Here is a 15,013-nt window from a genome sequence, read left to right as displayed (position 1 = left end):
TCAACTGGTAAAACCCCTGTGGAAAAGAGAATGAAGGTTTCTCAAAAAACTAAAAATAGAACTATCATGTGTATGCTAAGTTGCTTCAGCCATCTCTGACTCTTTGTGACCCTATGGACTGCAGCCCACCAGGTTCCTCTGTCTGTGGGATTCTCCAGGCATGAATACTGAAGTGGGTTTCCATGCCTACCTCCAGGGGATCTTTCCAACTCACGGACTGAACACACATTTCTTACATCTCCTGAATTGGTAGGTGAGTTCTTTACCAGTAGCGCCGCCTAGGAAGCTTGGCACATCATATGACCCAGCAATTACACATCTGGGTATATATCAGAAAAAATGAAAATGCTAATTTGAAAAACATACATGTACACCAGTGTTCACAGCCACATGACTGACAATTGACAAATAGAGAAACAACCTAAGTGTCCTTTAAAGATGAATGGATTAAAAAAATATGTAGTACATATACACAATGGAATACTACTCAGCCAAAAACAAAAGAAGGATGAAATGTAGCCATTTGCAACAGCATGGATGGAGCTGGAGGGTATTTTCATCTGAAATAATCAGACAGGGAAAGACAAATACTGCATGATACCCCTTACACGTGGACTCCAAAAAACATAACTAACTAGTGAATATAACAAAAAACAAATAGATTTACAGATATAGAGAAATAATTAGTGGTTATGAGCAGGGCAACAGAAGAGGAAAGGGAGAACCATAGGGGTTGGGGATTAAAAGGTACTAACTGTCATTCATAAAATCAGCTACAAAAATATATTATACAACACAGGAAATAGAGCCAATATAAGATAATAATTAAATGGAGTATAACCTTTAAAAATTATAAATCACTATATAGTATAAAGAGAGCTGAGCACCGAAGAATTGATGCTTTGAACTGTGGTGTTGGAGAAGACTCTTGAGAGTCCCTTGGACTGCAAGGAGATCCAACCAGTCCATCCTAAAGGAGATCAGTCCTGGGTGTTCATTGGAAGGACTGATGCTGAAGCTGAAACCCCAACACTTTGGCCACCTCATGCAAAGAGTTGACTCATTTGAAAAGACCCTGAAAGACTGAAGGTGGGAGGAGAAGGGGATGACAGAGGATGAGATGGTTGGATGGCATCATCAACTCGATACACATGAGTTTGAGTAAACTCCGGGAGTTGGTGATGGACAGGGAGGCCTGGCGGGCAGCAGTCCGTGGGGTCGCAAAGAGTCAGACATGACTGAGCGACTGAACTGAACTGAACTGATATAATATTGTAAATCAAGTATACTTCAGAAAGAAAACTGTACACAGAATTACCATGCTCCTTCACTCATGCACGTACTATTCATAACAACACTATGACTTGGGTGCCATTATTATTGCCATTTTATATTTCAAGGAAAATGACGCATAAAAGGATTAAATAATACGTCTATTTTCACAAAGGTAATAAGCCATATTGTCAGGATTCAGACTCAATCAACTCATTGTGTTAAGCTTCTAATATCTTTCAATACGTGTATACTAAAGTTGTAGGAGAGAATTCCTACATTAAAAGGTAACTTCAATTTGAATTTTGATATATAGGCAACTACTCTCCAAAAAGGTTATACTTCTTTACATTTCTGCCAAGAATTTATAAGAAGGCTTATTTCTCCATAAGCTACAAAACACTGAGTATGATCAAATTATTTAATCCTTGCCAAATGGGTAGGTGAACTAACTTCTTTTTTAAAAATTTATATTTCTTTATTTGCCACAGGATTCCAGGTAATTTGTATTTATTTTTTCAGAAACTATTCATTTGTTTCATTCACTTTTTATTGGATATAATATTCTAACACAAACAACAAAATTAGCAAATCAATGTCTCAGGAGAAAGGATCTAAGTTTAAATTTAATAAACTAATACTATGGTAAAAAAAAAAAAATTTTTTTTCACCTTCAGTTCAGCTCAGTTCAGTTGCTCAGTCATGTCTGACTCTTTGTGGCCCCATGAACTGCAGCATGCCAGGCCTCCCTGTCCATCACCAACTCCCAGAGGTTACTCAAACTCATGTCCATTGAGTCGGTGATGCCATCCAAACATCTCATCCTCTGTTGTCCCCTTATCCTCCTGCCTTCAGTCTTTCCCAACATCAAGGTCTTTTCCAGTGAGTTAGTTCTTTGCATGAGGTGGCCAAAGGATTGGAGTTTCAGCTTCACCATCAGTCCTTCCAATGAACATTCAGGACTGATCTCCTTTAGGATGGACTGGTGGATAGCCTTGCAGTCCAAGGGACTCTCAAGAGTCTTCTCCAACACCACAGTTCAAAAGCATCAATTCTTTGGCACTCAGCTTTCTTTATACTCCAACTCACACATCCATGCATGACTACTGGACAAACCATAGCTTTGACTAGACGAATCTCTGTCGGCAAAATGCTGTCTAGGTTGGTCGTAACTTTTTGTCCAAGGAGTAAGCGTCTTTTTAATTGCATGGGTGCAGTCACCATCTGCAGTGATTTTGGAGCCCAAAAAAATAAAGTCTCTCATTGTTTCCAATGTTCCCCCATCCGGTAGTAGGACCGGATGCCATGATCTTAGTTCTCTGAATGCTGAGTTTTAAGCCAACTTTTTCACTCTCCTCTTTCAATTTCATCTAGAGGCTCTCAATTCTCCTTCACTTTCTGCCATAAGGGTGGTGTCATCTGCATATCTGAGGTTATTGATATTTCTCCCGGCAATCTTGATTCCAGCTTCTGCTTCTTCCAGCCCAGCATTTCTCATGATGTACTCTGCATGTAAGGTAAATACGCAGGGTGATAATATACAGCCTTGACATACTCCTTTCCCGATTTGGAACCAGTCTGTTGTTCTATGTCCAGTTCTAACTGTTGCTTCTTGACCTGCACACAGACTTTTCAGGAGGCAGGTGACGTGGTCTGGTTTTCCCATCTCTTGAAGAACGTTCAACAGTTTGTTGTGATCTACACAGTCAAAGGCTTTGGCATAGTCAGTAAAGCAAAAGTAGATGTTTTTCTGGAACTCTCTCGCTTTTTCGATGATCCAGCAGATGTTGGAAATTTTATCTCTGGTTCCTCTGCCATTTATAAATCCAGCTTGAACATCTAGAAGTTCTTGATTCACGTACTGTTGAAGCCTGACTTGGAGAATTTTGAGCCTGGCTTTACTAGCGTGTGAGATGAGTGCAATTGTGCGCTAGTTTGAACATTCTTTGGCATTGCCTTTCTTTGGGATTGGAATGAAAACTGACCTTTCCCAGTCTTGTGCTCATGGCTGAGTTTTCCAAATTTGCTGGCATATTGAGTGCAGCACTTTCACAGCCTCATCTTTCAGGATTTGAAACAGCTCAACTGGAATTCCATCACCTCCACTAGCTTTGTTCGTAGTGATGTTTCCTAAGGACCACTTGACTTCGCATTCCAGAATGTCTGACTCTAGGTGAGTGATCACACCATCGTGATTATCTGGGTCGTGAAGATCTGTTTTGTACAGTTCTTCTGTGTATTCTTGCCACCTCTTCTTAATATCTTCTGCTTTTGGTACGTCCCTAGTGGACTTCCCTGGTGGCTCTGACAGTAAAGCATCTACCTACAATATAGGAGACCTGGACTCAATCCCTGGGTCAGGAAGATCTCCTATAGAAGGAAATGGCAAGTAACTCCAGTATTCTTGCCTAGAAAATCCCATGGACAGAGGAGCCTGGTAGGCTCCACTCCACGGGGTTGCAAAGAGTTGGATACGACTGGGAGACTTCACTTTACTTTCACTTTTCTGCTAGGTCCATGCCATTTCTGTCCTTTATTGAGCCCATCTTTGCATGAAATGTTCCCTTGGTATCTCTAATTTTCTTGAAGAGATCTCTAGTCTTTCCCATTCTATCGTTTTCCTCTATTTCTTTGCATTGATCGCTGAGGAAGGCTTTCTGATCTCTCCTTGCTATTCTTTGGAACTCTGCATTCAAATGGGAATATCTTTCCTTTTCTCCTTTGCTTTTCACTTCTCCTTTCCTTTCACTTCTCCTTTCCACATCTACTTGTAAGGCCTCTTCAGACAACCATTTTGCCTTTTTGCATTTCTTTTTCTTGGGGATGGTCTTGATCCCTGACTCCTGTACAATGTCACGAACCTCTGTCCATAGTTCAACAGGCACTCTGTCTATCAGGTCTAGTCTCTTAAATCTATTTGTCACTTCCACTGTATAACCGTTAGGGATTTGATTTAGGTCATACCTGAATGGTCTAGTGGTTTTCTCTACTTTCTTCAATTCAAGTCTGAATGTGGCAATAAAGAGTTCATGATCTGAGCCACAGTCTGTTCCTGGTCTTGTTTTTGCTGACTGTATAGAGCTTCTCCATCTTTGGCTGCAAAGAATATAATCAATCTGATTTTGGTGTTGACCATCTGGTGATGTCCACGTGTAGAGTCTTCTCTTGTGCTGTTGGAAGAGGGTGTTTGCTATGACCAGTGCGTTCTCTTGGCAAAACCCTATTAGCCTTGGCCCTGCTTCATTCTGTATTCCAAAGCCAAACTTGCCTGTTACTCCAAATGTTTCTTGACTTCCTACTTTTGCATTCCAGTCCCCTATAATGAAAAGGACATCTGTTTTGGGTGTTAGTTCTAGAAGGTTTTGTTGGTCTTCAGAGAACCGTTCAGCTTCTTCAGCGTTACTGGTCAGGGCATAGACTTGGATTACTGTGATACTGAATGGTTTGTCTTGGAAATGAACAGAGATCATTCCGTCATTTTTGAGATTGCATCCAAGTACTGCATTTTGGACTCTTTTGTTGACCATGATGGCTTCTCCATTTCTTCTAAGGGATTCTTGCCAAGAATGGTAGATATAATGGTCATCTGAGTTAAATTCACCCACTCCAGTCCATTTTAATTCGCTGATTCCTAAAATGTCAACGTTCACTCTTGGCATCTCCTATTTGACCACTTCCAATTTGCCTTGATTCATGGACCTAACATTCCAGGTTCCTATGCAATATCGCTGTTTACAACATTGGACCTTGCTTCTATCACCAGTCCCATCCACAACTGGGTATTGTTACTTTGGTTCCATCCCTTCATTCTTTCTGGAGTTAGTTCTACACTGATGTCCAGTATCAAATTGGGCACCTACCAACCTGGGGAGTTCCTCTTTCAGTGTCCTATCTTTTTGCCTTTTCATACTGTCCATGGGGTTCTCAAGGCAAGAATACTAAAGTGGTTTGCCATTCCCTTCTCCAGTGGACCATGTTTTGTCAGAACTCTCCACCATGACCCATCCATCTTGGGTGGCCATACACGGCATGGCTTATAGTTTCATTGAGTTAGACAAGGCTGTGGTCCCTATGATTAGACTGGTTAGTTTTCTGTGACTGTGGTTTTCAGTCTGTCTGCCCTCTGATGGAGAAGGATAAGAGGTTTATGGAAGCTTCCTGATGGGAGAGACTAACTGAGGGGGAAACTGGGTCTTGTTCTGGTGGGCGGGACCGTGCTCGGTAAATCTTTAATAAATCTTTCATCTTGCATTACATTAAAATATATACATATATAAACACATATACATACATACTTTTTTTTAATGGAATTGAATTATTTTAACAGTGCCTATAGGCACACTGAATAACTCATTCTTGGAATAAAATTCTTGAGGATAGTCTAATCCTAAACTCATAACCTGAATTTAGACACTGTTCATTGAAATGTAGCTAAAGCTCTACCTCAGTAAGATGTAAGCAATTAAATCTTCTATCACATTATCAAAGATTTATTATCTCTAATTTATTGAATTTTTGTTCACTGCTTCATCACCATAATTAAGAAATAATGATTTATGAGTATAACTAGCTTTAGCTCTAATTATACCCTAAAAAGCAATAAAACAAATTTTTCTTTGGCCACAAAATCTCTTACTTTATATATGCTTATAACAGTTAGCAATTTTTAGTATTACCACATAACACTCCAATATCTATATGTTCATTCTTTCTTGGTGTATTAAAATAAATTGATCAATTATAGCCTAAACTCCTTGAAAGTATTAAACCTTGCAACCTTAAACACATAGTAAATATATCTTGATGGGGAAATATAATAGTTTAAAAAAACAAGAGTAATTTATGTCATGTTCCTTTACCAAGCAGCACAGGAATTAAGGAATGGAATTTATCACTGCACAAGAATTGAGAAACTCTACCTTCCATTTTGTGACATGCATTCAACTCTACTGTTAAGAGCACAGTTCTTCAACCTCAGCGTTACTGACATATTTGCCAGATAATTCTTTGTTGTAGGAGGCTGTCCTGTGAACTGCAGGATGATTATCAGCACACATGGCCTCTACCTTACCATCTGATAAATGAAAATGTCTCAGACATTGTCAAATGTCCCTTGAGAACAACTGCCCAGGTGAGAACCACTGATTTAGAGATAGCTGGCACTGTAACACAAAGTCAAAGTGCGTCTCCTGTGAAAGGTATCAAACCTGGAGGAATAGATTCTTCAAGAACCATATTACACCTTCTTGGAAAGGCCCACACTAGTGCAGGGTTCACCCATTCCACCATTCCTCTCATCAGTGAGGAGATGAGAATCAGTCCACCATAACTGTTAAGCCTTCATCTTGAACAAGGTAATTCAACAAGTATTATTTGTTAGTTTCTTCAACCCCATCTGGCCAACGTGAAAGACATTAACCCTTACCAAGAGCTAGTCCCAGGATCCTACCACTTGGTTAATTATTTGTAAATACCATATTACTGAATAGTAGAAGGGAGACTCTTTGATTATATTAGATAGGCATTTTTTGCTGAATCTTTTGAGGTAAAATTTCATTAAGTCAAATGCTATAACATGTCCAAAACTGAAGAGAAAATGAGAAAACTTCCAGCTGTAGTTTTCACACAGGGATAGGTACATACAACATGTATCAACAGTTTCTTTGTGTCACTCCTGAATAGAAGCAGGAGGCAGATTAAATGTCTTTGTTGCTGTTGCTGTTTAGTCACCAAGTCATGTCTGACTCTTTGTAACCCCATGGACTGAAGCCTGCAAGGCTTCTCTGTCCATGGGATTCCCCAGGCGAGAATAATGGAGTGGGTTGCCATTCCCTTCTCCACGGGATCTTCCTGACCCAGGGATTGAACCCAGGTCTCCTGCATCGGCAGGCTGATTCTTTACTACAGAGCGACCAGGGAAGTCCTAAATTTAAAGGAAGAATGCCTTAATCATGTTTTCTAATGTTTGAAAAGAAAAAAATTAAGATTTCTCAAAACCCTTTTAAAATTTTATGCAGTAGTAACAAAAAGTGGAAAAGAAACTGATATAACAGTCTGTCAGTTCAGTTCAGTCACTCAGTCGTGTCCGACTCTTTGCGACTCTAACTCAATGGACTGCAGCACGCCAGGCCTCCCTGTCCATCACCAACTCCCGGAGTTTACTCAGACTCATGACCATTGAGTCGGTGATGCCATCCAACTATCTCATCCTCTGTCGTCCCCTTCTCCTCCTGCCTTCAGTCTTTCCCAGCATCAGGGGCCTTTCCAGTGAGTCAGCCCTTCGCAACAGGTGGCCGAAGTATTGGAGTTTCAGCTTCAGCATCAGTCCTTCCAAAGAATATTCAGGACTGATCTCCCTTAGGATGGACTGGTTGGATCTCCTTGCAGTCCGAGGGACTCTCAAGAGTCTTCTCCAACACCAGAGTTTAAAAGCATCATTCTTTGTTCGGTGTTCAGCTTTCTTTAGAGTCCAACTCTCACATCTATCCATGACTACTGGAAAAACCATAGCTTTGACTAGACAGACACAGTAATGCCTCTGCTTTGTAATATGCTGTCTAGGTTGGTCATAACTTTTCTTCCAAGGAGCAAGCATCTTTTAATTTCATGGCTGCAGTCACCATCAGCAGTGATTTTGGAGCCCCCCCAAAAAAACAGTCTCTCACTGTTTCCATTGTTTCCCCATCTATTTGCCATGAAGTGATGGGACCGGATGCCATGATCTTAGTTTTCTAAATGTTGAATTTTAAGCCAACTTTTTCACTCTCTTCTTTCATTTTCATCAAGAGGCTCTTTAGTTCTTCACTTTCTGCTATAACAGTGGTGTCATCTGCATATCTGAGGTTTCTGATATTTCTCTCAGCAATCTTGATTCCAGCTTGTGCTTCCTCCAGCCCAGCGTTTCTCATGATGTATTCTGCATATAAGTTAAAAAAGTAGGGTGACAATATACAGCCTTGACGTACTCCTTTTCCCATTTGGAACCAGTCTGTTGTTCCACATCCAGTTCTAACTCTTGCTTCTTGACCTGCATACAGGTTTCTCAAGAGGCAGGTCAGGTGGTCTGTTAATCCCATCTCCTTCAGAATTTTCCACAGTTCATTGATATCCACACAGTCAAAGGCTTTGGCACAGTCAAGAAGTAGATGTTTTTCTGGAACTCTCGCACTTTTTTGATGATCCAGCAGATGTTGGCAATTTGATCTCTGGTTCCTCTGCCTTTTCTAAATCCAGCTTGAACATCTGGAAATTCACGGTTCACGTACTGTTGAAGCCTGGCTTGGAGAATTTTGAGCATTACTTTACTAGCGTGTGAGATGAGTGCAACTGTGTGGTAGTTAGAGCATTCTTTGGCATTGTCTTCCTTTGGGATTGGAATGAAAACTGACCTTTTCCAGTCCTGTGGCCACTGCTGAGTTTTCCAGATTTGCTGGCATATTGAGTGCAGCACTTTCACAGCATCATCTTTCAGGATTTGAAATAGCTCAACTGGAATTCCGTCACCTCCACTAGCTTTGTTCGTAGTGATGCTTTCTAAGGCCCACTTGACTTCACATTCCAGGATGTCTGGCTCTAGGTGAGTGATCACACCATCGTGATTATCTGGGTCGTGAAGATCTTTTTTGTACAGGTCTTCTGTCAATTCTTGCTGTCTCTTCTTAACATCTTCTGCTTCTGTCAGGTCCATACCATTTCTGTCCTTTATTGAGCCCATCTTTGCATGAAATGTTCCCTTGGTATCTCTAATTTTCTTGAAGAGATCTCTTGACTTTCCCATTGTATTGTTTTCCTCTATTTCTTTGCATTGATCACTGAGAAAGGCTTTTTTATCTCTCCTTGCTATTCTTTGGAACTCTGCATTCAAATGGGTATACCTTTCTTTTTCTCCTTTGCCTTTAGCTTTTCTTCTTTTCACAGCTATTTGTAAGGCCTCCTCAGACAACCATTTTGCCTTTTTGCAGTTCTTTTTCTTGGAGATGGTCTTGATCACTGCCTCCTGTACAAGGTAATGAATCCCCATCCATAGCTCATCATACACTCTATCAGATCTAATCCCTTGAATCTATTTGTCACTTCCACTGTTTAATCATAAGGGATTTGATTTAGGTTATACCTGAATGGTCTCATGGTTTTCCCTACTTTCTTCAATTTCCGTCTGAATTTGGCAATAAGGAGTTCATGATCTGAGCCACATTCAGCTCCCAGTCTTATTTTTGCTGACTGTATAGAGTTTCTCCATCTCTGGCTACAAAGAATATAATCAATCTGATTTCATTATCAACCATCTGGTGATGTCCATGTATAGAGTCTTCTCTTGTGTTGTTGGAAGAGGGTGTTTGCTATGACCAGTGCATTCTCTTGGCAAAACTATTATTAGCCTTTGCCCTGCTTCATTCTGTACTCCAAGGTCAAATAATAGTCTATAACAGTTGTAACAGTCTATAACAGTCTATAATAGTCTATAAGTGTTATAACAGTCTGTAACAGAAGACAGTTCTGCTTAAAGAGAAAACTCAAAATCAAATTTTTATACTAAATGCTTTTGACATCTGTAAGTCTCTTTTTATCTCTAATACTCATTGTCCTCATTTCCAAATATGTCTGCCATTTAGAGGATGAAATAGGGTTAAAAATTATATAAATTTTGGAAAAAATAAAACATTATTCTAATATTCTTATGTCATTAATAATTGGGCAAATCAATGTAACATCACACAGAATTTTTGTTTTCAGAATTACCAAAATTAGTGATGATAATGGGTAAAGTTAACATATTTCTCAAAACATTTCACTTTGACCAAACAAAAATCAGTTCATTTTTAATTACTTTTCATAACTTTCAAGAAAACAAAAATTGGAATTTTAAATCTGATAAAGTTAAACTATAAATAATAACACTAATATTTAAGCTTCAGATTTTCTAAATACTTACATTACTTGCAAACTTTCTGCTGTTAAATTATTCCACATAATCTCATTTGCCTGTAGATTTTCGTTTTCTTCTAGTAAGGAAGTATCAAACTCAATTTCTTGCTCCTTAGCAGCCGTTGTTCTAGTAAAGCATGCCAAATAATTTTGATCAGTATGAATACCCTATCATAAAATGTCTTAGTATACACTAAAGGAAGAACATTTGCTCTTATTTAAAATTATGTTAACAAAGCAAAGCAAAAATAAATAGTATAAATCAAACTAAACCTTAGGCCTCAAAGATCTAGTCAAGTAATTTCAGCTTAGTTTCCTCATTTGTAAAATACAGATATTAATCTGCTTTATTCCTTCCTCAATGATAATTAATATAAAATAAAATGATGCATACGTGAAAACATAATAAATGTAGTATCACTATAAAGTTTAACACAGAAAACAATAGGTTTGTTATTATTACATAATTGTTAAAAAGAAAATATTACTTCATGCATTAAATGTGGGTTTAAGCAATGATGTAATAACCGAAAAACTTTTAAAGATCATTATATAAATTAAATATCAATAGTTATAATCACTGAGAAAAGACTTTGAAAATAACTAAAAACAGACAAATTAATATGAAACAGCCTATGTCCTAACAAAGTTCACCAATATTTCTTTTTTTAATTCATGAAATAATACATGGCAAAAAATAATACTGTCAAAAATACTGAAAGAAGAAAGAAAGTGTCTATACATACCTGTGAACATCTATGAAATTGTTGTATTCTGTGCTAGGGTCTATCTGCTCAACTGACATTTGAATCTCTTTATGAACGTTCACTATTTCCTCTGTAACAAGACTAGTTATCTGGCTGTATTCATCAAATATACCTTTTCTGAAAAGAAGAAAATGTTACAACATTTTAAAGTTTTATCAGGGAAACACAGGCCCAGAAAGGATTTAATATGATGAAAATGAGAAATGTAACACCAGTTGTTACAGACGGTGGCTCCATGCACCACCTTATTTCATTTACCTGGATAGTGAAGTAAACAAATTATAAACATGTATGAATTATCAATTTACATTTGATGTAATACAATAATTGCAAATGATCTACATTACACTTGTCAACATCTATCTAACATACAAAAATGTAAGCCTGAACCGATCACTGTCTATTTCTAAACAGCACCACAGACATGCTGACCCCGTCCCAGGAACTGTGGCTCAGGCCCTGTCTCTGTAATGTTACTCTCAGCGTGGGCGGCTTCCTCACCAGCCCTACCTCCTGGGTCTTCTCTTGCTCCAGGGCCTCTGTTCTTTTCCATATTATACTCAGAGTTTATCTGGCTTATATCTCCAATGACCTTTCAATCTCTTCTGACCTCCAGTCAGTAGCAAAAATGATCATAATAGTTATTAGCCTAACGTAGTAAGTACAAAAAGAAAACTATTCTGTTGCAAAGACCCTAATCCTCAACTTGATAATGCTATGCTGTAAAAATACACAATTGTTCATTAGTAGCCTTAAAAAGTGTGGACAGACATGTTCGTCCTACATGTACCCAAATAAATATAAGACCCTGTTTTTCTTTCTCAAAATCATCACTCACAAAAAGGAATCCTTACAAAATCTCTCTTATTTTGAAGAATTCTTTTATTTTATTTTGAATAGTGAAATACTATTTGGGTAAAAAAACAAAAAAATTCAAACTGCTTCAGGCAATGCTAATTTTGAATGATTACAGAAATCACCTGATAGATACAATTGAAAGAAAAAATCGAGGTAGAAAAATTTAATTCAGATTTAGTAAATATCCTTGGGGCCTTCACAGTTGAAAGTACTGGATGATATGAATGTAAATGAGCCTCTCTAGATAATTCTTATAAAGCAATACAGTAAGTGGCTATGATGTTAACACTCATCTTTAAGACAAATTGGGGAAAAAAGGAAGAATTCTCCTAATGTTATATGAATGAGTACTTGTGACAAAGGATTCAATTTTAGTGATATTATATTTTTAAATGCTAGATCTAAAAAAAATTTACTAGACAGTAAAGATAATACACCTGTGAAATCATTAAATGTCTCTAAATGAGGTTCTCATGACGGTGAAGATACTGTTATTGAACATTCATATGGGGAGTGTGAGAAAACATTGATTCATAAAATGAAAGTAGGAAAGGAAATGTTTATAAGTCAATAATATGTAAAGAAGACGTAACTAATTAAATATTTTAAGTAGGCATTTCACTCTTTTATCAATACCCTTAAACGTTGACATATTCAAGTTGACTAAAATCATTTTATCCTTTATTGGAAAAATGGGGACTCAGCAGCATTAATAATGAGATGAGGTCTACCAAAGGGTGCTGTACTGAATTGATATGTACGGTAAACATGTATGCATTTGAATTACTAACCAACACTGTTAGTTCCTTGAAGGCAAAAATTGTGCCCTACTCACCTCTACATCCCCAAGCACCAGTGTGCTTTGCATACAGACAATTTCAATCAACATTTGTTCACTGTAATCTCATACAACTCGAAGCAGGCAAATATACAAATAAATAAATAATTTCCTCTGGGTTTATCAGATGCTCAAGATTTAAACCTTCAATGGTCTACAGATAGATATCCACTTCTTAATGCTTATCAAAATAATGATCTTTTTTTTCATTTAAATTTCCAGCTAACTGGAGCAAAACAAAAACGTACAAAAAGAAGAGTGAGCGAGCATCAGATGCAGAGACACCAGACAGGAAAGTCAAGAAGGACTACGGGAGAAAAGGTCTGAAATGCCCTCTGAGCTAGCCCAGTGATGCAGCTTACAAAACAAAGACAAATTTTATACGAAACTTTTAACTAGGAGGAAAAAGCAATGCTACAATCATTTCAGGAAGGGCTTTTATATCAAATGGGAAATGAATCTTACAGTGCTTTTATCATTTCTTCTTGCATCTTTTGTAAGGAATCGAGAAGCAGAGGAAGTGTAGTGTCATAATACTGATTCTGATGAAGCTGTGCCCCTTTCAATGCCAGAACATACTGATTATGCAACATATGGAGTTTCATTGTGGCTTTGTCGTAACGTTCCTTAGCCTTTTCAGTTTCTTTCCCTGAAAAAAAAAAAAAGTTGAATCAAGTTAAGAGATAATTTTAAAAGTTCTATCTTCACCACATGCAAACTGAGTCACCACTAATTCATGTTATCTCATACATTTTATGAATAATCAAAAGGCTACTGAACACATACTATGTTTATTTGTCAGTACTTTGTACAAAGGATGCTCTGAAGCAAGTGTACCCTGCAGGAGATGTCTGGTGAATAAAGGTCAATGTACAATTTTTTGGAAAAACTGTACAGATATATGCTCCTTCTCATCTTCAAGGAGCTTACACCAAATTGGAATGACAGTGCACGTGAAATTGTATAACCAAGAAAACAAGAAAGTTTGTAAATAATGTTAAATTTGAAGGTCTAAGTTTGAGATGCCAATAAAGACCAGGGAATTCAGAGGAGACTCTGTGGAGAACACAGACCTTAAAAGATAAGGCAAGTCTGGAAAGGTATGAAAAAGACAGGAAGGACAATAGTTCCTTCATCTCTCTCTCTCTTTCTCCATTTCTTCCTTCCTTTCATTCAATAAATATCATTAACTGTTCACCCCCAAGAACTGTGCTAGACATTGGGAATTCAGCATTTGGCAAAACAGAGTCTTTGACATACAGACCATGGTCTGGTGATTTGGAATATTGAGTGAAAACATGCAGAGAATAAGCAATGCTACATAGGCAAGCAAAGAAATAGTGCAAAGATAGGAGAAGGCAATGGCACTCCACTCCAGTCCTCTTGCCTGGAAAATCCCATGGACGGAGGAGCCTGGTAGGCTGCAGTCCATGGAGTCGCTAAGAGTCGGACACGACTGAGCGACTTCACTTTCACTTTTCCCTTTCATGCACTGGAGAAGGAAATAGCACCCCACTCCAGTGTTCTTGCCTGGAAAATCCCAGGGACGGGGGAGCCTGGTGGGCTGCCATCTATGGGGTCGCACAGAGTCGGACACGACTGAAGCGACTTAGCAGCAGCAGCAGCAGCAACAAGTTTTGAGGAAATGAAGGAAATAAGCTGTATATCTGGGACAATTTTAGGTTGTGAATGACTTGAAAATCAAGCAGAGAAATTTAGACTTGATACAGAAGAAGTCTAGAAGATGACAATGTAATAAATTAAAAAATTTTATGATTCCCTTACTAAAATCATTCAGAAAATATTTACAGGTTGGCAATATAAATGAATGTCTATATAAACAAATGAAATTTTTAAGCAGACCTTCAATTTTTGAAGCAAACAGAACAAATATTTGTCAATTATTTAGACTTTATAAAAATTTTGCCCTCTATCCAAGGAGAGCTCACCAAATGAATCCTTCCCCCAAAATAAATCTTATGTTAAGAATTTTTGACACCAGAGGCTTTTCTCAGCTTCCACTCTGTTTAGGCTCAGCACCCACTTGGGTATTCCCTATAGACAGGAGTCTGAAAAGTATCTCCTGTTGGAGAAAGTCCCCAGCCCAGGGCCAAAAGCAGAGAACAATACAGAGTTTTTGCAAAGAGAGGAGACATCAGACCTCCGCAGGCAGACCAACAGAATTGAACAATTTTGTCTTTCTCATCACTTTGCTACTTCTGAAGGGAAGGAACCACATTCAGCTGGTGAAAAAGCAAACAAATCCTTCCAGCAAACTAGCATGTCTCTATTACCAACAAATTCTAGTGTTTCCAAACCCTATAACCACTGCTGACTCCTCCAGGGGAGCTAC

General features: G+C 38.2%; 1 protein-coding gene and 1 long non-coding RNA gene across 30 annotated transcripts in view; both read right to left on the bottom strand.

Moving 5' to 3' along the window:
* FER (FER tyrosine kinase) overlaps nt 1–15,013 on the bottom strand; it is a 484,930-nt gene that overhangs the window by 316,790 nt on the left and 153,127 nt on the right. For all 29 annotated transcript variants that reach the window (XR_014058072.1, XR_014058074.1, XR_014058060.1 and 26 more), the window contains 3 exons: nt 13,126–13,309; nt 10,944–11,081; nt 10,205–10,324 (listed from right to left, as the gene is read on the bottom strand). Coding sequence is in view for 11 of the 29 variants with exons in the window: in XM_081505338.1 (XP_081361464.1) it covers nt 10,205–10,324; nt 10,944–11,081; nt 13,126–13,309 (442 nt within the window). In the remaining 18 variants the exon portion in view is untranslated. The remainder of the gene's footprint in view (nt 1–10,204; nt 10,325–10,943; nt 11,082–13,125; nt 13,310–15,013) is intronic.
* LOC145511705 (uncharacterized) lies at nt 1,805–9,768 on the bottom strand. The gene is made up of 2 exons (XR_014058087.1): nt 7,435–9,768; nt 1,805–2,054 (listed from the first exon to the last, which is right to left on the bottom strand). It is a non-coding gene; the product is annotated as an uncharacterized LOC145511705 (long non-coding RNA).

The sequence above is a fragment of the Giraffa tippelskirchi genome, chromosome 6, assembly GCF_054371585.1.
Source record: "Giraffa tippelskirchi isolate mGirTip1 chromosome 6, T2T-mGirTip1v1.2.pri, whole genome shotgun sequence".
Lineage (NCBI taxonomy): Eukaryota > Metazoa > Chordata > Mammalia > Artiodactyla > Giraffidae > Giraffa > Giraffa tippelskirchi.
Note: the sequence above shows the minus strand (reverse complement) of the source record. Positions and strands in the feature narration are given on the sequence as shown.